Source organism: Aspergillus karnatakaensis, assembly GCF_047715665.1.
Source record: "Aspergillus karnatakaensis strain CBS 102800 unplaced genomic scaffold BJY04scaffold_2, whole genome shotgun sequence".
In the NCBI taxonomy this organism is placed as follows: Eukaryota; Fungi; Ascomycota; class Eurotiomycetes; order Eurotiales; family Aspergillaceae; genus Aspergillus; species Aspergillus karnatakaensis.
The window spans coordinates 326,086-347,639 of record NW_027395714.1 but is presented as its reverse complement, the minus strand read 5'-3'; the positions used below and the strand labels follow the sequence as shown (position 1 = coordinate 347,639).

General features: G+C 51.3%; 11 protein-coding genes across 11 annotated transcripts; 7 read left to right on the top strand and 4 right to left on the bottom strand.

The window, feature by feature from the left end:
• The first annotated feature begins 50 nt into the window (after positions 1-50).
• On the top strand, positions 51-1,579 carry yaf9 (YEATS domain-containing protein YAF9). The gene is made up of 3 exons (XM_073720387.1): positions 51-282; positions 342-366; positions 426-1,579. Exons 1-3 carry the CDS (start codon positions 250-252, stop codon positions 1,127-1,129), a joined length of 762 nt encoding a protein of 253 aa, XP_073576749.1. The 5' UTR covers positions 51-249; the 3' UTR covers positions 1,130-1,579.
• A 154-nt stretch (positions 1,580-1,733) lies between these two features.
• BJY04DRAFT_212902 (indoleamine 2,3-dioxygenase) lies at positions 1,734-3,139 on the bottom strand (the record flags this gene model as incomplete). The annotated part of the gene is made up of 3 exons (XM_073714730.1): positions 1,734-2,114; positions 2,169-2,795; positions 2,849-3,139. The coding sequence occupies 3 exons, from the start codon at positions 3,137-3,139 to the stop codon at positions 1,734-1,736; spliced, it is 1,299 nt and encodes a 432-aa protein (XP_073576748.1).
• Positions 3,140-3,737: 598 nt separating this feature from the next.
• On the top strand, positions 3,738-6,106 carry BJY04DRAFT_176853 (pyridoxal phosphate-dependent transferase). Its single transcript, XM_073709532.1, has 4 exons — positions 3,738-3,973; positions 4,030-4,367; positions 4,441-4,918; positions 4,976-6,106. The coding sequence occupies exons 1-4, from the start codon at positions 3,802-3,804 to the stop codon at positions 5,389-5,391; spliced, it is 1,404 nt and encodes a 467-aa protein (XP_073576747.1). The 5' UTR covers positions 3,738-3,801; the 3' UTR covers positions 5,392-6,106.
• Positions 5,964-6,571, bottom strand: BJY04DRAFT_212900 (cytochrome c oxidase subunit 7; the record flags this gene model as incomplete). Its single annotated transcript, XM_073714729.1, has 5 exons — positions 5,964-5,993; positions 6,074-6,105; positions 6,162-6,222; positions 6,301-6,379; positions 6,477-6,571. The coding sequence occupies 5 exons, from the start codon at positions 6,569-6,571 to the stop codon at positions 5,964-5,966; spliced, it is 297 nt and encodes a 98-aa protein (XP_073576746.1).
• Positions 6,572-7,854: 1,283 nt separating this feature from the next.
• BJY04DRAFT_43884 (uncharacterized protein) lies at positions 7,855-9,522 on the top strand. Its single transcript, XM_073720386.1, has one exon. It carries the CDS (start codon positions 7,901-7,903, stop codon positions 9,449-9,451), a length of 1,551 nt encoding a protein of 516 aa, XP_073576745.1. The 5' UTR covers positions 7,855-7,900; the 3' UTR covers positions 9,452-9,522.
• Positions 9,523-9,680: 158 nt separating this feature from the next.
• BJY04DRAFT_176846 (uncharacterized protein) lies at positions 9,681-11,543 on the top strand. The gene is made up of 3 exons (XM_073709531.1): positions 9,681-10,285; positions 10,347-10,522; positions 10,577-11,543. The coding sequence occupies exons 1-3, from the start codon at positions 10,095-10,097 to the stop codon at positions 11,335-11,337; spliced, it is 1,128 nt and encodes a 375-aa protein (XP_073576744.1). The 5' UTR covers positions 9,681-10,094; the 3' UTR covers positions 11,338-11,543.
• BJY04DRAFT_176839 (thiamine-binding protein) lies at positions 11,544-13,245 on the bottom strand. Its single transcript, XM_073709530.1, has 4 exons — positions 12,925-13,245; positions 12,549-12,654; positions 12,052-12,154; positions 11,544-11,759 (listed from the first exon to the last, which is right to left on the bottom strand). Exons 1-4 carry the CDS (start codon positions 13,000-13,002, stop codon positions 11,696-11,698), a joined length of 351 nt encoding a protein of 116 aa, XP_073576743.1. The 5' UTR covers positions 13,003-13,245; the 3' UTR covers positions 11,544-11,695.
• Positions 13,246-14,998: 1,753 nt separating this feature from the next.
• BJY04DRAFT_212897 (inositol-pentakisphosphate 2-kinase) lies at positions 14,999-16,101 on the top strand (the record flags this gene model as incomplete). The annotated part of the gene is made up of 2 exons (XM_073714728.1): positions 14,999-15,829; positions 15,898-16,101. 2 exons carry the CDS (start codon positions 14,999-15,001, stop codon positions 16,099-16,101), a joined length of 1,035 nt encoding a protein of 344 aa, XP_073576742.1.
• A 331-nt stretch (positions 16,102-16,432) lies between these two features.
• Positions 16,433-17,841, top strand: BJY04DRAFT_43814 (nitroreductase family protein). The gene is made up of 4 exons (XM_073720385.1): positions 16,433-16,601; positions 16,656-17,270; positions 17,327-17,441; positions 17,520-17,841. Exons 2-4 carry the CDS (start codon positions 16,818-16,820, stop codon positions 17,723-17,725), a joined length of 774 nt encoding a protein of 257 aa, XP_073576741.1. The 5' UTR covers positions 16,433-16,601; positions 16,656-16,817; the 3' UTR covers positions 17,726-17,841.
• Positions 17,449-19,005, top strand: BJY04DRAFT_176832 (chitin deacetylase). The gene is made up of 3 exons (XM_073709529.1): positions 17,449-18,385; positions 18,456-18,820; positions 18,900-19,005. The coding sequence occupies exons 1-3, from the start codon at positions 18,054-18,056 to the stop codon at positions 18,944-18,946; spliced, it is 744 nt and encodes a 247-aa protein (XP_073576740.1). The 5' UTR covers positions 17,449-18,053; the 3' UTR covers positions 18,947-19,005.
• On the bottom strand, positions 19,004-21,454 carry BJY04DRAFT_176830 (chaperonin-containing T-complex subunit CCT8). The gene is made up of 3 exons (XM_073709528.1): positions 21,298-21,454; positions 20,813-21,183; positions 19,004-20,727 (listed from the first exon to the last, which is right to left on the bottom strand). The coding sequence occupies exons 1-3, from the start codon at positions 21,354-21,356 to the stop codon at positions 19,397-19,399; spliced, it is 1,761 nt and encodes a 586-aa protein (XP_073576739.1). The 5' UTR covers positions 21,357-21,454; the 3' UTR covers positions 19,004-19,396.
• Between the last annotated feature and the right edge of the window lie 100 nt (positions 21,455-21,554).

Here is a 21,554-nt window from a genome sequence, read left to right as displayed (position 1 = left end):
AGCTCCGGTTTGTGTCGCGGAACCCACTGCGGAATAAGCTCTGCCGGGAAGCTCTGATGAGTGGCACCAGATTTCTTCTTATCACTGAGTCACGTGCGATAACACACGGCAACATCGACCAAAAGCGAGATCGCGCCAGGAACACCTGCACCCTTCTCAAAGACTTTTCGCGTCTTCAAGTATCGCCATTAATATCTTCCAACTAAATCTTCCAAGGAGTATTCTCTGTTGCCTGTTCGGTCTTGCATTATGCCTTCGGCAACCGCAACCAAGCGTGTGAGGGTGAGTAGAACACAAAGCCTCCTAGAAAAGGACTTGAGATTGACTTCTAAATCGAACAGGGTGTTTCAATATTTAGACCTTTTGGTGAGCCTCCTTTTGAAGCTGGTTCTTATGCGCAGGTGTATAAGCTAACTGCCTCGCAGTCTTCGGCAGCGAAGCGCAGCCCTTCGACCCAGCCAAGAGACCCGCCAATGCACCCACAGACCACACACATCAATGGCGCGTATACGTCAAAGGCGTCAACGGCGAAGACATATCCTACTGGCTTAAGAAAGTCCAATTCAAGCTGCACGAGACCTACCCACAAAACGTACGCACGGTCGAGCAAGCGCCCTTCGAAGTCACAGAAACCGGATGGGGTGAATTCGAGATCCAGATTAAACTCTATTTCGTGCCGGAGTCGACGGAAAAACCACAGACGTTGTGGCATAGTCTTAAACTTCACCCGTATGGTCCGGATGCGGAAGGGAAGAAGGAACGGAGAGAGGTTGTGATCAGTCAGAATTACGAGGAGGTTGTGTTCAATGAGCCGGTTGAGCAGTTCTACGAGTATTTGACTGGAGGATCTGGGACACCACAGCCACAGAAAGGGAAGGGAGCCAAAAATGCGAAGCAGTCAAATCAGCAGCGTGGTGGCAGGACAGCTGAAATTCCGTATAACGAGACAACAGAAAATCCTTACAGCCGTACGGCTGAGGGCAAGGAGTTGGATCGGTTGGCCGAGGCGAACAAGACCGTCGAGCAAATGATTAAGGATGAGAAAGACCGACTCATCGAGCGCGAAAAACGACTCGCTGAGTTGCGGGAGAGCGAAGGACTTCCGACGCAGCCCAATAAGAAGCGGTAAATAATGACGGAATGTACGAGTCGATGCGCACCACCGATATCGAGGCAATCTTTGCGTTTTCGTGTCTTCCCACAGTCTCTTAGACATTGCGGCCTTGACGGCCCGCTCGAGCTCTCTTCGCAGGTTTACACTAACAGATGAATATTCATATGCTCGCCACTCCATTGATCGTCTCCGATCAGCCGTCATTCAAATTCATCTCAGCTGCTACATTCTCCGCATTCAAGGATAAGAAGCAATGCAGCGTCCGAGTCATGCTTAAATCCACGAACGTTGCCTCTGTCGCCCAAGCGAATGAGACCTACAGGGCCCATCTGCATCATCACCACGCGCCCTACAGCGATGGATACTTTGATTCCTATATTCGAAAGGTACTCCCGTTTGCTGGGGATGGGTGTGGCAGCTCGAAAGAGAGAGATTTGAAAAGTCTCATGGAGGACTCGAAGTTCGGGTTAATGGCACAAGGTGAACTCTACTATGAGTCAAATATAGAAACTCTGAGAACCAATGTATTATCCGCGCTAAATGTTGAAAGGCAAAGTGTATCTCTATTGCATGAATCCAGCTCATAGCAGTCATCAAAATCCGCAAGAAACATCAAACGCTAATCTGCATAACTCGCTGCCGCTTTAGTAGTATCCCTCGTCGCCTTGAGGAACGGAATCAAGTCTGTTCCGCCGGTGCCACTCAGTCCCTCCGAGATCTTCTCATCAGACCCCTTCATCTGTGTGTACGTTGATGTCGCCAGGTTCAGCTGAGCGGGTGCATCCTCCGGAGGCGGCATCTTTGCAGCCATGATAATGTACCGAGTCACGATCTGGATGTGCTTGTCCCGGAAAGAACCAAGAGACATGACGGCGGCGTTGTATGCATCTCGAACTGGAGAATCCATCTTGTGGCTCAGGGCGTATGTACGGACGTTGGAGTTGCGGGTGAGCATTTCCAAAAAGCGGCGGTGCGGGCCAGGCATGTAGTTGCGCATTTCCTAAAGATCAGGGTTAGATATCTCTAGCTAACAGGCGAGGTGGGGCAGGCATACCTGAATGTATGGGTTCTTCGCCAGCGGCTGTGCCCTTGAGATCTCAGCTTTGGTTGGGCTTCCGGTGGCCGAATGCTCAACACCAAGGAAGATATCAAATGTTTGGATCAGTGAGCTTTGAGCATTGCTTCCACCGCTGTACTGCCGCCACTCTCCCTTCCCTTCACCGAGGTCATAAAAGAGGCCACTGGGTAGACCAGCGGAAGCCATATTCTTGCTTCCAGCAAGGTAAGGCCTCAGCTGATGGAAGAACACAGCAGGACGACACTTCTCGTACATCCGCTCAAGGAGTCTTGCAACCTCTTGAAACCCATCGCTGATTTGATGCAGGTATGCAGCAACCCTTTGCTGGTCGTCGACGGAGACGGCGTGGATTGTGTCGAGCATGAGTTGGATGATGCGGCCCCCTCGCGCCTCGATAGCGACAGAGATCATAAAGAACCATTCTTCGTCTTTTGTGCCGGTTAGTGAGAGGGTTACGTGGAGGTTGTCGGGGCAGGTGAGGTCGCCATTGGGTGAAGTGGTTGAGTAGTTCCAGAGGTTGAGGGCGGCGTAAGTGGCGCAGGGGGGTAGTTCTAGGTGTTTTGAGACTTCTAGGAAGGGCACTGAGATAGCTGGTGGGAGAATCTATCACTCAATTAGTTTGGCGCAGAATACCAGACTCGGTTCAGAAAACTGACATCGCGAGGTCGTTCACCACCCCAGACATAGCCATGTGTTAAGTAGGCAAGTATAACATAGGCTCGCCTCCAATCTGCCTCTGTCAGGAGCTTTGATGTGCCAAGAACAGGAAGAGCATCAACAGCTGCTCTGAGTGTTTGGGCTTTGACATTCACAGTCAAGTCTTTGACAACGGCTTCCCAAGGGGCGTAGTAAGGGTCTTGTAGGGTTTGCAGAGGAGCATCCGGGAGGAAGCCGTTTTGGAGAGACACTTCATACTCTTCAAGTGAGAATTCTGGTGAGAGTAGCATTGTGAGAGTGTATAAAGGAGAAGATGGCCTTTCAGTGTAAGAGATATTTGAGGGCTTGTAGGGCATGAATCCATGGTACTCTTGTGGCACTGTTTATAGTCTTAAATACATCAACGTAATGCTTTCACTCAAAGGCGACGGCGGAAGAGCGGGCCCGGATGGCAATCCTTCTCTTATCGCAAATTAACTTGCTATTCTGTGTCCTGACTCGTGGTCAGCAATAGGAATGATATCGAATGAAAGCAAACCGTAAGACTCAGATATTAGCCAGATCATTGGGCCATATCGCTCCACCCCATTCACTGTGTAAGCTTGATAGCAATAGAGACATATCATGTGCACTTAGAAACCATTAATATTGTGTCATTGAGATAAGCGCATATTCAAGGGGCACTGGGGCAGAGCAAGACAGATGGTCTGGAGCGGAAGAGATCCGGGTGATCCGTGGACATACAAAGGATGAGGCAGGTGGGAACGGAACAGCATCCGGGCTCTCCACCACAATCAGTCAATCGGAATTGGCCGAGCGCTGGAGTATCAACTGTTATCGTTATATAAGGTATCTGCCAGAGGGCGCTGACCTTGCCAATCATGATATCTTTGCTGTCTCTTGTGCTTCCCTCGTTTTCACTTTTCAATCAGAAACTCTCCGCTCTTCCACCATGTCTAACCACGTCAATGGAGTGAAGCCTGTGAATGCTGTGTTCCCTGAGAATGCAGACTCCCAAGAATATGCTGCCTCTCTGGACGCCGCTGACCCCTTTGCCGCTTTCCGGGAAAAGTTCATAATCCCATCAAAAGCCAATATCGCTTCCACGAAGCTTGCCAAGCCTAGTATGTGCCAACCTAAAACTCGCTATGACTTAACCTTCTCACAAGCCGTGCTCTAGACCTTTCAAAAGAGCCATGCATTTACTTCTGTGGAAACTCCCTCGGCATTCAGCCCAAAGCCACATCAAAGTACCTAGAAGCCCAGTTGGACACTTGGTCCTCGATTGGTGTGCATGGCCATTTCACCAACATTGAAGATTCCCCGCTGGAGTCGTGGCAGCTGCTCGCTGATCAGGCAGCGGCCTCCATGTGTAAAATCGTTGGTGCTGCGCCAGATGAGGTTACAGCAATGGGCACTCTCACGGCCAACTTGCATATGCTACTAGCAAGTTTCTACAAGCCCACTGCCAAGAAACACAAGATTCTTCTGGATTGGAAGGCTTTTCCTAGTGATCATGTGAGTTGACCATGTCGTTCATTCTCTGCAGCATTGTCTTGCATATGCCGAGTTAGACTGATATTGGTCACAGTATGCAATTGAATCTCATATCGCTTGGCACGATCTAGATTCCAAGAAGTCTATGGTGCTTATGGGTCCAGATGAGGGCGAATACAGGATCTCCACTGAAAAGATCTTTTCTTACATTGATGAGCATGCCGAAGATGCTGCTCTGCTCCTTCTCCCCGGTATCCAGTACTATACTGGTCAACTTTTCGACATCAAGACCATCACAGAATATGCACAATCAAAGGGCCTTGTTGTTGGGTGGGATCTTGCCCACGCCTACGCCAACGTCGAGCTTAAGCTCCACGACTGGAATGTGGATTTTGCAGCTTGGTGTACCTACAAGTATGGAAATGCCGGTCCTGGAGCTATGGGAGGCCTCTTCGTGCACGAAAAGCACGGAATTGTCGACTATAGCCAGGGAGAGGATTCTCCCCGGTTCCGACACAGGTTGACCGGCTGGTACGGTGGCGACAGGTCCGTCCGTTTCAAGATGGACAACAGTGAGTGATTGATCATTCATTATCACATACATACTAGACATTAACATAGTCCCGCAGAGTTCAGGCCCACTCCCGGTGCAGGCGGCTGGCAGGTCTCCAACCCTTCAGCCATCGATCTCGCCTGCCTTCTCGCCACCCTCTCCGTTTTCGACGAGACATCTATGAGCGACATTCGCAGGAAATCCGTCCACATCACCGCCTACCTCGAATACCTGCTCCTAAAGGACACAACTGACGAAACCCGCCAATTCCGAATCATCACACCCTCAAACCCCGAAGAACGAGGCGCCCAGCTAAGTCTCCTTCTCAAGCCCGGTCTGCTGCAAAACGTTGCCCAGAAGCTGCAAGAAGCGGCCATTGTTTGCGATAAGCGTGAGCCGGGAGTTGTGCGTGTTGCGCCTGCTCCGTTGTACAACACATACTCCGAAGTTTGGTCATTTGTGAAACTCTTTAAGGAGGCTCTGAAGCAGTAAATTGGGGTTGTGTTTGTTTTTGTTTCCTCTGAGATATCCTTTGCGGGTTGTGCGTGGTTTATAGCAGCATATAAGTTTATAGCAGCATATAGATTCTTATGATATAGTCTTGATATCACACTTGCAGCAATGAGCGTACCTGATTAGGAGATTCCAGCGCTGGAGTGACTTGAATTTAAAGAGCAGATAATAGCTAAGCAAAGGTTATCCAGGTACTGGAGATAACCTAATTGTCGGGCTTCCTTTCTTTTTCGGGCCATTTAGCGCACGCTCACACTGTATAGCTTATGGGGTCCATTCCAGGTACCAGCAATTTTCGTGTTACTTCACCCTGAGAGCTCAACCTTGAATACTCACCCAAGTAGTCGGTGGCCTCTCAGAGTACCCCAATGGATCTAACTCCCTGTCTGGTTATTGAAAGCTGAGGAAAGTCTCAATTGGCGTTCTAGCTTATATACAACGTCGAAGTTCCTTCACTCAACTGGCTCATCACAAAATAGAGATACACCGCCGATTGGCCCCGGCAAAGCTTGACTGTAATTGTATGATATCAATTGCACACCAGTGTGAGTCTAGTTCTTGCCGAACCAGGTCTTGTGGCCCTGTTCATGGTGTCAGTAAAAGTATAGTATGAAAGCCTTCGCAACGAGAGAGCGTTTGTGCAGGAACAATGGTTACGTACGAAGACCATGCGGCCCATGGCGTACATGGTAGCTAAGGCAAAGTCAGCGTTAAAAACCCCATGAATCATTGTATCGAGCATAACCTACCGGCACCGAGACCGTAGACGGAGATGAGGTAGGGGTACATGACCCAGTTGCTACGGGAGGTCTGGACGTAGAGATTCCGGGTTAGAATCTCGCTTCAATGCTGGAACCTAAGGGCCTGCCGGTTTGTGTGCCCACTGACCTGGTACCATTGGCGCTTGCCGTCGTGCGATTGGAAGAGACGCTGGTAGTAAGGGACACGGTTCTCACGGAACACGAATCTGCGAGATAGATAGTCCCATATTAGCGAATGTTGGGCTTCAATGGGGGTCAACGCTGGCGCCAGAGCTCTGCCGATTCGGCGGGCACACTGGGTACCGAATGCGGCGATCAATCGGCAAGCCGCCGGTACTGAAGATGTACACAGTTGTCTGGGAGACGTACCCGGCCATGCGAGGAGCTGTGCGGAGCATTGTGGCGGTATGCGAGTGCTATGAGCGAGGACGAGGGGTGAGGAGCTGTAATGACGGACGACAATCGAACGATCAGTTGATGTCGAGAAGTGTGGATCCGACGCAACGGGAGCTTCACGTGACTTTCCTCGATGTTCCGCCTTCGTTCTAGTCACGTGTAATAGATCTGCGCTAGTCTTGTTATGGGAAGGTGGCCTCCATGGATTATTTCCAACCCCGAGCTTCAAGGTCAAGATGATAGCTCCGAGTACTCAATTGTATTCCTTTTATTTTGAACTTGACTTTGCGTTGGACTTGCCGCGACTCAAAACTCCTCATGAAGCAGTATTGGGGCCCTCTTAACCCTTTTTCATACGGATGCGACCAGCTCTTCTCCGGTTACTGAAGAGGCCGTCAGCTCTCTCGGTCCTTGAATCTTTAGTATCATCGCCATCCGACCCTGAACCTCTGACAGCGACTATCACGAAACAATGTCTACGCTGCCAGTCTTCCCGTCCACTACCAAGACCTCTTTCGGTCCCTCTTTTAGTCGACGAGCCCTCAGATCACATTACGAGTCATCCGAAATTGCGCGTGCATCCTCTACAACAGCACAAAGCCGAGGCCCCCAGCAACCATCATAATAAGGCAAAAACGAGGCACGATGTGTCTGATCACTGGAAAACTTTATTCTTACATAAAGGAAGGCTGGATTACGAGTCTGATATCGGTCATACCGACGACATTGGCACGCGCTTGGTGCATAACCCCGTATATCGAAACGATCTTTCGCTATGGTTGGAACTGCTTCTATATCGACGGCGGCATTACGGCCATTCTGGGACTTTACAGATATTGCGCGGGCTGAATCGAGTTGGTGGAGTTCAACTGCCCGTGTTTGGAGATGCTGCAGAACTTTTCTGGCAGACCCTCGTCGATTCGGGCATCGAACAGGAGGAAATCTTGCCGGAGGTGGCTTCATACGCACATAAACTATGGGTCGACACTGGTTCCCGATGGCCCAAATTTTACCAGAGCACTGTGGGCAAGCTGATCGAGCTTGGGAAGGCAGATGAGGCTGCGTTCTGGCACAAGCAACTCCAAGTGCCGCACTTTTCTGGTCCAGAAGACATTGTTGAATGTCTCAATTCAGCCTTCAATCATTATCTCAATAATCTAAGTCAAGTTTCCGGCTCGCTTGCGCGTGCGGAGTTGCTGAAATCAAAAATGCATGCCTTTCAGCGAGTGTGTGAGCAAATATATGGTCATCATATATGGAACCAAGTGGTTCCTCTCCTGCTTGAGTGGGGAGAGCATACTGAGGCATTCCGTTTGCATACTTTTCTCGCCATGAGAGATGATCACGCGCAATCTCCTGCGGACCTGGAACCAATGCTGAGATATGCAAACGACTTTGGTCCGCGACTTCGAAGAAGAAGGCTTGAACGGTACGCTTCTGAGCGTTTTTCAGAAACTAGCCTAGCCGACATCGATTCAAAAAACGCCGAAGCCTCCGCCTTACAGTCTGACCCGCAGTCTTCTTCAGAGCTTAATAAGAAGCATTGGTTTGAGGAGAAACATTTTAATGACGATTTCGGTGCACGAGTTTTCGCTACGAAGGCTCTGAACTTTGATGTGATTCTCTCAGGTTTGAAGATGTTCGCTGTTCCAGCCATTGGTCCCCATTCACTGCGTGAGATGGCAGCAAGGTCTCACGGGAGTGAAGATCTACGGGTAAAACTTGAGCGGTTGGATAAAGAAGGCATTTCTACTGGAACAACGGTATTTGCGCGACTTTTGCGCCGGTTCGCCGCTGAGCATCGAGACATTCTACTATCCGACCTTATTCAAAGTGATCGCCATCCTGCTATGCTCGAGGATGCCGGGATTCAGGAGCGGTTACTTCTGACCCATTATCGCGGCGCCGATTGGCGACAATACAATCTCACCAAGGCGGTTCTTAAAGAACTACTTGGGGACGGGCCGGAGCTGGCGAACATCCACCTTCGAAGACATATCTTGGCTAGAGAATGGGTTTCGGCGTATAAGATACTTGATGAAATGCTTGCTCGAGATTTTGTCCCGTCTCAAAAGTCGCTGAAAATCATGGCCAAGTACATACTCACCCCTCGCGAATTAGGGCATGGGCCTGTTGGGGCCCAGAATCCAAAAGCCGAACATGAGTTAACATTTGTCTTTAACTTTCTTCAACGCACAACCCACGCGGGCGCCGACGTTCCCACGTACTTGTGGCATGAGCTGATCAAGCGATTCGGGATGACGGGCTCTTGGACACCTTTGCGCCGCTGCCTCTTGTGGCTGGCGCAGTATCATTTGACACCCTCACTGGAGTTATCTTCCGGGCATGCACATACCGCAGCCTCAGTCGCCCGCAGCAAGCGAGCAGCTAGGGCCATATTTATCCCTGAGCTACTGGATGCAGTTGTTCTCTGGGGCTTTATCCCGAAACACCCCGCTAATAAACAGAGCTATGACCAGATAGAACTCGACGGGAAACTGGTGGTACCATACGCCCGCGGCGTAAAGCTCCTCCGTGAGTTGGAACTGACCGGTGTCGAGGTCTGGCGGGGCCGAACTCGACGAGCTTGTCGGCAACGGTTACTCGTTCTTTTTGGCCCTGGTGCCCCTGCCAAGAAGAGGAATCGGCTCCTGCGCAGAATGAATTCCTACTCTATCGAACGCATTATTGCAGATCTCAACCATGCATGGTGTTCGCCGCCCATACTTCCTTTGCTTGACAAAGAGCTCACCGTGAAATCCCTCCACCAGGATCACTGGAATGAAGAAATCACTGAAGATACTCCCGAAGACACAACGTCTAATCCTTGGGTTGAGTACATTATTGAAGATACCCCTGAAGATAGCACGCGGGGCCATTGAGTGGATGATGATCCCTGTATATATCCATGTATTATACCAAATGATTTCATAATCTTGATACTAAGTAGAACCTAACGAATGTACTCCGTACAAAAATACTCGGGAAACCTCGACACATGGAATGCCAAGAAACCACGTGAAACAATGCCCCGGAAACCGAATCGGAGGATAATCTGTTTGGCTCAGCCACAGCCAGTCCACGACATGCTGGCGCGTCCCCAAACGTCAGCTCCAAGAATAGCCCAGACTGAGCCCAGAAGGAAACTACTGACACATGAGACCTCATGAGGCGCTCTCGAGGCCCAGGTCTCACACTCAAAAGTGACACGCCAATAATGACCGTCTTGGGCTGGTCCCGCCGCCATTGGCATCCAGGTCATCCTCCTCCCCGAATAAATAATGAATAATACGAAGCTGTTGCCTACATCTCTCTCTCTTGCTATCCATTTTCCATCATTCTTCATTTCTTTGCTTGAAGCCACTTGCTGAATAGCAGCATTTATTGTTAACAAGCAGGGATCCGTCAGGTCTAGCATTCCGATCAGCACCCGGCATCATCTGTCCTTGGCTCAACGAGGCTCGAAAGCAGGCCCCTTTCTTTTCCTCCTCTTGCCAAAAAGTACATTTGCTTCCAAGTCAAAAAATGCTAGGAACCGGTCTTCTAGCCCTCATCCCCTTCGCGGCTGCTACATCCGTTGCCTCTCGACAATCGACAGCATGCAACAACTCGCCAAGTCTATGCTCGAAATCGTACGGCGACATTACCCACCTCGGCGCGCATGACAGTCCATTCTTGCGAGATGAGTCTACAGGTTATTCGTTAGCTGGGAATCAGTGAGTTGGGCACATCTCGTGTCTCCTTCATGCACTGTTGCTGACAAGAATTCGTGCACAGGCACTTCAACACTACCGTTCAACTCGACGCGGGCGTCCGCTTACTATCCGCCCAAGTGCACGACAGCGACAATCAATGGCGCTTGTGCCATACCAACTGCAACCTTTTGGACGCCGGAAGACTTCGCACATGGCTATCAGAGATCAAGGATTGGCTGGATAGCAATGCGAACGAAGGTATAGTCTGTGGACGTCTACATCGAATAGTGGTGCTGATACCAAGTTTTTCAGTGGTAACGGTCTTGCTGGTAAACTCCGACGATGCCACAGCCTCCGACCTCCATGCCGAATATCAAGCCGCGAATATCACCGATTACACCTACACTCCTCCCTCGACATCCGCGCCGACAGCATGGCCGACCCTCCAAGAGCTGATTGATGATGGAACACGGCTGTTAACATTCGTCGCCACAGTAGAAGACAACACAGCGGCGCCCTACCTTATGCGAGAATGGAGCTACATCTTCGAGAACTCTTACGACGTAACCTCCCCATCAAATTTCTCCTGCTCGCCCGACCGACCCTCCAGCGTGCGTGGCGATCTCGCCGCCGCCCAATCCGCCAATCTCATCCCTCTCCAGAACCACTTCCTCTACCAAACCGTCCTCCTCGACTACCAGGCTCCCAATGAAAGTTACGTCGGTACCACAAACGCACCGTCCGGCGGAGAAGGAAACCTCGGTGACGCAGTCTCGAAGTGCCAATCCTCCTGGGGTAGACAGCCCGCGTTTATCCTAGTCGATTTCTTCGAGGAAGGGCCCGCTATCGCGTCAGTCGATAACTTGAACGGCGTCACCGACGCAGTCGGTCGCACAAACGTCACAGCGATCGCGGAGGACCAGGAGAACTCTGCAACGACCTACTCTAATGTTTTCAAGGGGCTGGTTGACCTTGTGCGCAGCGCACAGGCCGGCGCCAGCCCGAATATGGGCGAGTGGATCTGGGCTGGTGGAGATTGGGGTGAGATCCTGGGTGGGGGAATCAATCTGTGAGGATTGAATAGGCGTCGTTTGTGGCTTGGCTATTTTTTTTTTTTTTATTCAGTGATGGCTTCGAAAGGGGTTACCCCTATATACACAGCTTGGTATAAGCAGTCTCTTCTTGTTTCATAGTCGTGCATGAGCTCGGCGTTGGGGATACATTCTCGTTTAGAACCTTTGGTATATTTTGCGTCGTTCTTTTTTTGGGTTTGGTAGATTAACCAGCAAAAAAGTATGATGGATTCTTGTTCGGGTATTATTGCCGGTAGAGTGAGCAGCCTTAAGACTCATATTCACTACGATCGGATTCGGCTCTCACGGCTGAATGGACTAGTCTCTGGGCTATGAGCTACCCCTGTCCCAACCCCGGCTACTCCTTCAACAGCTCACGGACCTTATTCACTTTATCTTCGAATGATTGTACCTTGTCGGTTCTGCAGCCCCGAGACAGGATATTTCGTTAGCCCTTGTTACCGCCAGAACCCAAGGCATGCAGCACAGCGTAGCATAGCATAGCACCATGCCCCTCAACTCGCATGTTATCAATCGTCAGTCACTCATCATTTCACCATCATACGCTGTTTCAGGCGAGAATATGCAATCGTGCAATCGACAACATGCAAGTCGGAGGAGTACGCCAAGAACTGATGAAAGAGGAGCAGCGTAGCATGACATGACATGACATGATATTGGGGCTTATAAAAGCGACAAGGATCCAAGACGCACCTCGAGCCAACGCGGATATCAGTCTGGATTCTCACAATCCCCTGTTGATGCAATATCGTGTGCGCCTGACCAATGACTCGATGCACTCTGTCCCAAGGGCCTTCTGTTTGTATGCAACCAGGTCCAACCAGGGTGGGAGGGGTCAATGATTAGCCGGTGCCTATCTTATCATGGCGGAGTGGATTGTGAAGAAGAATGTGAGATTGAGATTCAGGTTGAGATTGAGATTGACAGTGCAGTATCGGTTGAAGGGTGGGAAGAGAGGGGAGCAGGCATATCATGGCATGGCATGGCAAGGCAGAGAAGAAAACCCGCATTGGGGTGGTGACACAGCTTCTCGCGACGCAGAGATCAATCACCATCCTGACTGAGGGGTGGAAATCCTAGAAATTCTGGGGCGAAGACAGGGGAGGCTTGTACGAGGCGCTACCAGGTACCAGATGGTAGGGGCAGTAGTAGGTAGGTTGGCAGTTGCCAGTACCTAGGTAGTTACTTACCAAGAGTCGTGCCGGCCGAGTGCATGACGTATTTAAGTCCGCATTTCTCAATGAGACGCTGGACGTCTGCGATTTGGGCTGACACGGAGGGAGAGGAAGTCCCAATCTATGCGCGGAGTGGTGTCAGTTTGATAGGTAGACATGTGTCTACAGACATCTGCACATGGTCGTGTGAAGGGTTGAGGAGGTAGCGTTGGTAGTGGGGTTCGGGACGAAGCAATAACATTGACAGCGACAGCACGGGACGGCGATGGGAAGAAGAGGAGGAACGAGGCAAACAGGCAAGGGGGGGGGGGCCAATAGTGCAGGTATTGCAGGTGCATGTGCTCGCGCGAGCTGAAGACGCAGGCAGACTTGGGCTCGAAATCAGACTTACAGGAATCAGACAGAAGTCCGCCGTGCAATGGGAAGGAGTTGGGATGGCAGAAGCAGGAGCAGGAGCAGGAGCAGCCATTTCCAGAGACGGCACGGTGCGTTGGATGATCAAGGGTCCACTGATATGGTGATATCTGGATAGATGAACTGCAATGAGCTGCAGGATTTCTTGCTTTTTTCTTGTCTTCGCGTTTCTTTGTCCGGAGGAATGACGAAGAGAGAAGAGCGAAGATTGAACGCGGGGTACTGGACGGTAACTGAGGCTAGTCCAGGGTCAAGACTCGACAGTCAAAGTGAAATAACCAAAAAAAAAAAAAACAAATGCGCATGCATGTCAAGGCGATGCGCGAGATTGACATCTGGACGGGGACAGAGCGCGACTACTGCACTGTCTGTTATCTGGATATCTGGATGGGCTGTCTCGTCCTGTAGGCAGCCCAGATAGGCCCAGCTTGCAGCAGACAGATTATCGCTGGCTGGTGTTTACATTATTGCACGGTCGTAATATTCTCACGAGAACAGGAGAAGCGGGGCGCAGTCGAGTGGAACAGAGGGGGGAATTCTCATTGATCATCACCTAGGTGAATATAAACTGAAGGCTGGCGTCATCTCGAAACACTTTTCTAGAAAACTTTGAGAAACGAGAGAAAAGATTGGGTTCGCGACGTGATCATCACAATCATCAGTTCGTGACTCACCAGTCACCACCCTCTCTCCAGCTCAACGACAACACAGCTTCAACAAATCCTCACCATAATAATAGGCGAGGCTATACCCCAAGGATCAGCTCATCGCCCTCTTCCTTCCTTCTGGAAGCAGCGGCACCCCTGCTAGTCCCAGCTGGTTGTCTCGTCGCTCGATTTCTTGCATGACTTCAGCAGATCTTCGTCTTCTTCCGACATTCACCTTCACCTCTGAGCCTATGGTCACTCCCCGCCAGGCCACCAACCACCCTTCGATCTGACCGCTAGTCTCTTGAACCTGCGCCGCCACTGACAACAACAAGTCGTTTCCAAGCGTCCGTGCCCCAACGCCTTGAATCCTGCACTCAGCTGCGCTGGACGGAGTACTCCTTACGCCAGGCAAATCTGAGTGCAGCCGCCGCGCGCTGCACTTACGCCATACCACGAGCCGGCTCCCGAGCGGCGAGCGCACACTACTATCCGAGATTGCCGCTTTTCCTTCTTAAGTTTCTCGACCCCGCGCCATAGTCAAGTGCGAGGGACTAAAAAATCGAGGGAGAACGCCGTTCGGAGCGGTGGCAACGACCCTGCTCCCTCGGCGGACGGCGGAGTCGACGATCGCGAAGCGCAAATCGCACATCGCGAGGACCCTTTGCAATTAAACAAATTGACGTCCCATTGACCCGACTGGTGATGCGCCACGCCTGCTGATACGGACTAAATCCTGCACAAGACTCAATGCCTGGGTCGAGGACCCTCTACACTAAACGCAATTCGGCTGTCTTTTATCACCTGGGGTCATTCTTCGCGAGCTGGAACCACTCACAAGCATCCTGGTTCATATCTCAGCTGAGTAAGGCCGCACCATAAATAACCACCTATACTCCTACGAGCTTATTTTGTCGCTATCTCCGCTCAATTGGCCAGCTGTGACGAGGCACAGTCGTTCGACCTGAGCAGGACAACGCCGGAAAAAGCAAAGCGCAAAAAGCAAAACACGGTGTGACCGCGACTCCAGCCTGACGGCCCGCTAATATTCGTCCATCTCAAAGAGGCTTATACATGAATTTTACGGCACAGAGGCATTATTCTCTGTCGGCTGAGAGCTAAATTCCATCTGTGCGCCAACCAGGATCTCAAACATTTTTTGCTTTTTTAAAACCCTACTCCGTCGCCTGAGCCCTCATACTATTTAACCCTGACCGTTTGGTACCCAAGCGACCTGATTTTCTTCATAGTCAGATTCATTCCACAAACCGGAGCGCTTATTACCTTTTTTTCAAAGGTTTTCGGGATTGTACGTATTCTGACAAGCAGTGAACCGCCGACGTTGCCATGGTTATTCTAGGAAAAGTGAAAACCTCAACAATTCACTATACAACGACGTGACAAATGACAAAACCTAAGTCGCTGGAGCTCCCTACTGGGGCTCAGCTTGTCTACATCGCTGAGGGTGGTGCCAATGTTATCTACCGGATCGTGCCGCCTGCCAACTCAACTCGGAATTCAGCCCTTGGTTCTGCTTTGCCAACCCCCAATCAAACCCTACCTGCGCAGCTGAAAGGAAGGCTGCTGCGACTTCGCAAAGATACACCAGCCGGTGTCTCATACCAGGAAATTTCCCGGAACTTTGACAAGAACATCCGACCTCTCTTCAAACCAGAAGAGTTGGTGGACCAGGAACTCGTTTGCCTTCCCAAAGGCCTCGCCCAGCGATGCAATGAACAACTGCGAGCTGCGGAAATCACAGGGAAACGGCCAAAGCAGAGGCAAGGACTATACCTCTCTGTAGCAGAACCATTTGGACTGCTTGTCACAGATATGACCTCCTTTGGGAATCCCGGGACGGACCTTGCCGAGCTGAAGCCAAAATGGCTATTACAGTCACCATCCGCTCCATCTGGTGCACGAAAGTGTCGCACATGCGCTCTACGGGATACCAAGAACTACGATGCTCGCCGATCTGGTGCAACGGAGACGCGATCATTCTGCCCTCTGGATTTGGTGTCCGACAAGTTTGAACATGTCCTGCGTGCGGCCAAAACCGTCAAAGGATACAAAGATTCTACCCGGCTAGCGAGAGTACTCTACCGAAACAGCACCCTGTTAAAATTACAAGCGCACCAGAAGAATATGAGAGACGTTGGGCTGTACGGGCCGTCGCCGCAATCTCTGGATCAATCAATAGCAATGACGATTCGAGATTGCACAATGTACATCAAGGTACTTTTTACCATCCTTTCCCACCTCTTCATACTCCATAGTAGTCAGACAGCACTGACAATCCATAGATGCCAAGAAACGAGACAGGTCGCGTCGAGATACGACTCGGGGACCTAGACCTCAAGACAGCCGGCGGGGGCAAAGCCCAATACTGGCTCGATGTTGAGCATCGATTGATCAGTGAGGGCTGGTATATGTGTGCCAAAGCCAACACTCAGCCATGTGACTGCGCTCTGCAATACCCCCGGGGGCAGCCACCTCCTTCCATGTGAGATTACGGCTTTTCTTCTTTGTATCCCAATCTCTATCCATGCTTTGACTAGCAATCTAATGGGGCTACAGCTTATGTGCTGGCGTTGCGTTTAGTCTTCATGCTACGAAGGTTTCTTGACCATGACAAATGTGATGGCCCACCATCCGGAGTTTGTCTGCACTTTTCGTCTTCCGGCGCCTTTCGTTTACGCCTTACGTTCTTTTACTATCGAGGTTTTATGGTTTGACGGAGAAGTGTTGGTTTCGGGCTGTTCATGCGTTTTGGTTCTGTGCGAATACCCTTATGTCGGATGTCACTTATACCCATTGCTTTTCAGTGTCTCATTTGCATCAGAGCACATTGTCCGGAGGTGGTGTTATCTTTTTTTTCTCATTTATTTTTTTTGTTTTTTGCATAGAGTTGGCGGGCACGGAAGGATGTTAGTTTTTGGTTATGTTGCAACAGCTGCGGCTCTCCGGAGTAGATAAGGTTAACGACTCTCTTCTCACTGCTACCTAGGTACTAAGAACAATCCAAGTGGATCGATCAGGAATTATTGCTAATCGTGCTAAGAATTGTTAATGATGACTGGAGACTGACAAATTGAGTGCTAGAGAGTCTCCGCCTTGGCGGGAGTCTCCAAATATATTCTTCCTTCTCTCTTCTTCCTCATGCTTGTTTGCTCCCATTAATTACCTGTCTATTGCTGCATCAGATTGTCATTCGAGCCTCACCATGTCAGCCTCACGCATTGCCTCTCGGATACTTTCTCCTGTGCGGTCTTCAATCTGTCGCCATGGCATTCGCACCGCCATTCCAGCCATGACCCCAACTATCCGGCCATTCTCAGTCTCCGCACGTAAACAAGACGCGAACACATCCCCCAAAACCGATGTTCTCGTCGAGTTGGCTCAATCCCGACGCACGATCTACCAGCTCGGCAACAAAAGCCCTGTTCCAGACTCCAAGATCGAGGAGCTGGTCAATTCCGCCATTCTCAATGTTCCCAGCGCCTTCAACACCCAGTCAACACGCCTTCTTGTCTTGCTGCACCATGAGCACGAGCGTCTGTGGGACGTCGTCATAGATGTCTTTCAAAATCTCGTCAAGACAGGTGCTATTCCCGAACAGGTGTGGCAAAAGCAAACACTTCCAAAACTACAGGGATTTAAAGCTGGGGTTGGAACGGTACGAGTTCATCATCTGCGAGTAGAATCCGATTTGGACTAGGCTAATCGAGTCAGATCCTCTTCTACGAGGACCCCGCCCATATCCTGCCCTTCTCAGAGAAGTTTGCTCTCTATAAGGACCAATTCCAGCCCTGGGCTGACCATTCCAATGCGATGCACCAATATTTCCGTAAGTCGAGAGATTCGACCCCGCCTCCTGCCTTCGCGGATTGTTTGCTGCGATATGTGCCAGGCTGACCCTTGCTAGTCTGGACTGGACTTGAATCTTTGGGCTTCGGCGCCAATCTCCAACATTATAACCCACTCATCGATGCGCCGGTTGCCAAGCGGTGGAATATCCCGGCAGATTGGAGGCTGGTGTCGCAGTTGGTGTTTGGTAGTCCCGAGGGCAGCCCGGGCGAAAAGACCCAGAAGCCAATCGAGGACCGAGTCAAGATCTATGGGAAGGAGTGAGATGATGTGTCTACAGTGTACACAGCGCATTCCAGGCGTATGGCTGGGAGTATAGAAGTCGCCTAGACCAATAATGATCTGTTGGGTTTCAATCTTCCTCTTATTCCCAATAATTCCGAACGCGCCTTCCTCGACAACTCACACTATCAGCTTATCCGCCGCCTCCACTGCGAACAAAGAACGCTCCTTCCAGAGCTGCAACCACATCCAGCCATCATGATTTTGTGCATGACCCATTGCGCTTTGCGCCATTGACTTTCCTATAAATCCAGGCACCGCTTCTCTCCGACTCCTTTGTCCTTATGGTTCATACTTATCGCACATCATCATGGTGATTCCTAAGCTCTCGACCCTCTCAACTCTCTTCTCCCTGCTGGCTGCGACTATTGTCCCCAGCGCCCAGTCTGCACCTGTGACTGCGAACCTGACGGACCGCGCTGTCCAGATCCCCTATGGCGCCTACATCCACCACTGTTACGTGCCCGGGACCGTTGCCCTGACCTTTGACGATGGCCCTTACATCTACACAGAAGAACTTCTCGACATTCTCGCGGCCTACGGCGCAAAGGCGACCTTTTTTGTCAACGGTTACAACCTCGCCGGCAATGAGTGGCTCCTCCGGCGCATAGTCAACGAAGGGCATCAGCTCGCATCGCACACGTAAGGCACCAATGGACCTGTAACCCCAGAAAATCTGTGCATAGCTGACATTGTAACATCCACTTCTTAGTTGGGGCCACGCCAACCTCCTTGTCTCCAACTACGACCAGATAGTCGAGCAAATGGCCATGCTTGAGTCCGCCTTCATTTCCGCCGTCGGTGTCATCCCCAGCTACATGCGCCCCCCATATCTTGCCGCCAACGACTATGTCTTCAGTGTTATGGCCGAACTCGGCTATCATGTCATTGGTGCCAGCGTCGACACAAAGGACTATGAAAATGACCACCCGGACCTGATCGGCCGCAGCGTGGAGAAGTTCAATCGGGAGCTCGATCAGGGAGGAACGATAGTCTTGGCTCACGACATCCACGAGCAGACAGTGCGAACTCTGACGCGCATCATGCTGGACGAGATCTACGAACGAGGGTTGCACCGTAAGTCCCACTCCTGTACCTGGTTTGAGGGTCATAACATTGGCGCTTCGAGGACGGTTACACTGACGTCTGGGATTAGCCACCACTGTTGGAGGGTGCCTTGGTGACGAGTCTTGGTATCACTAGGATGACCACTCATTATTCGTGCGTATTATTAGCCTGCAGTTACTTAATAATTCAATGCCTAATCTGTAATCTGATTCGGTCTACCCCCGGAACATAATCTGAGTAATAGTAGGTTCGCTAGAGAAAGATATGGCACACGACATCCGATTATCATTGTTTGTTATCGATGAACAAGCCTCTTCTGCAGTGTCCAGTGTCTGCGACGCATCATTAAAACATCTACGGATCTGATACTGCAGTGACAGCTGGATTCGCAAGAACGTAACAATATTACTGCTCGAACCAGCCGCAGTAAATTTGTGCTCCATACAATCCAAAGTACCGATAGCAAACTTTTTCATGATACACACCATCACTCTATCGAAAGGCCTTGAATTTTGAGGATTATTCCCACCCCACAAGTTTAGATACTATTAGGCTGGCATATATCCAGATTAAAAATAAACTCAACTAGTCCTCATCCCAGTTCGGGTTAGGACCGGGGGGCTTCGGCCCGCCAGCCTGTCTGGCGACGATGATCTGATCGACGCTGAGGACGGTCCGGGCAGATTCACTAGCCAGCCGGATCGCCCAGCTCTTGGAGGCGAGAAGGTCGAGAATGCCTTCTTCGACGGTGTCGAGGGTTCCGGCTGCGGAGGTGCCCTCGAGGTCGATGCCGGTGGTCCAGTAGGCTTCGGTTCCTGCGGTGGAAGTGCTTTCTTCTTCTTCTTCTTCCTCCTCCTCATCCTCCTCTTCGGACTCTTCAGAGTCATCGTCGGCTTTGGGGGGTTCGGTGGTGGAGCTGGCACGGTGGTGGGCGGTGTACAGGCGGGAGAGGACCTCGGTTGCGTCGAGGCCGGCGGATTCAGCGAGCGTGCGGGGGATCACTTCAAAGGCTTCGGCATACTTGCGGATTGCGTGCTGGGGGAGACCCGGGGTGCGGTCTGCGTAGGCGGAGATGCGCTCGACGAGTTGGATTTCTGTGGCGCCGGCTCCGGGGATGAGACGTGCGTCCTTAGTGATGGCTTTAACAGCGTTGACGCCGTCGTCGATGGCGCGCTCGACATCATCGAGGTGGTTCTGGGTCGCGCCGCGGAGGACGATGGTCGCGGTGCGGGTAACGGCGGTGCTGTCCTCCTGGCGGAAGACGGTGACGCGATCGCCGCCGATTTCGGTAGTCTCGACGACGTCGATTGAGCCCATCTCATCAGGCATGGGGGCGCCAAGGCGGGCGAGGGGAGTGGCACCGACGACGCGGCAGAGGCGGCGGAGCTCGAACTTTGAGAGGATCTTGATCACGAGGATGTTGAAGCGGTTGAGGTAGTGGAGGGCGAGGTCACCGACTTGGGCACCGGCAACGACGACACGGAGACCAGAGTCGTAGAGCTCCTTGATAGCGAGTTCAAGGCGCTCCTCTTCGCCCTTGGTGAAGTCAAGCATATCTTGAGCGTTCTTGAGGAGGACAGTGCCCTTGGTTTCGGTCTGAGAGATGTCGATGGGGCAGCTGAAGACTCCGACCTTGGCCTTGGTGATCTTCTTGATTGTACCTTCGGGTTCACGGCCAAACACCATACCCTTGATCACGCGAGATTGTTCCAAACTACCTCCCATGATCTTGACGACGCGGACATTGTCGACGTTGAAGTTGACGGGATTCTTAGGGAGGACTGCGAGGACTGCCTCGGCGACAAGGGAAGCGAGGAGCTCCTCGGTGCCGGATTGCTTGCTAGCAACTACCGTGCGAAGAGCCTTGGTGAGTTCGGTCTGCGAGCGCAAGTCCTTCAAACGGTCGACTTCAAGATCTACAATTAAGATCCAACTGTTAGACAGGTTCTGTGGTTCCGTGAGGAAGTGTCCTATTGGAAACCCCCTGAAAAAGTAACCGACCTTCTAGCACCTTCAGCGCAAAGTTCTGTGCCTTTTCATAACCCTGAACGATATCGCTCGTCTTCAGACCCAGCCGGATCAACTCTTCAGCCTTCTTGAGCAGTTCTCCCGCCAGAACAATAACCAGATTGGTTCCATCACCCATCTCCGCATCCTGCTGCTGACTGGCCATGACCAGCAGCTTGGCAGCAGGGTGCACCACTTCCAACTCACGGAGGATTGTAGCGGCATCTGATGTGAGAATCATTTTTTGTAGGTGGTTGATAACGATCTTGTTGCGGCCATACGGACCAAGCGACGTTTGAACGGTCTGGGAGATAGCCTGGCAGGCTTCAATGTTGCGAATAACGGCACCATCTTCAGCGTCGTGGCTAGAAAAGCGAGATCCGTTAGCTAAGTTCTCCGGTATACCTAATCCCCCAGAGTAACCCCTTGAGGACCTCATGGAATATTCACGGAGGTCAATCCTCAGTGGGATCGCTTACCTTTGGTAGCCAGGCTTGAAGAGTCCGGCCTGGGAGGGCCCGGGTAAAGACAGGGACATGGCGGCTGTGAATTTTTCTCTCGGATCAGAATGCCGCTCAATGAACAAGAATGGCGAAGAGGGAAGATACCGTGTTTGTTGTCTGACTGCTGCTCCTGCTGGTGATTTTTTGGAGGAGCTTCGAGACGGTCTGCGGTGGCTGTTTGCTTGGTTTGCACTCCGCGGGGCTAGGGCATTTCCATTTTGGGGTATCGCGTC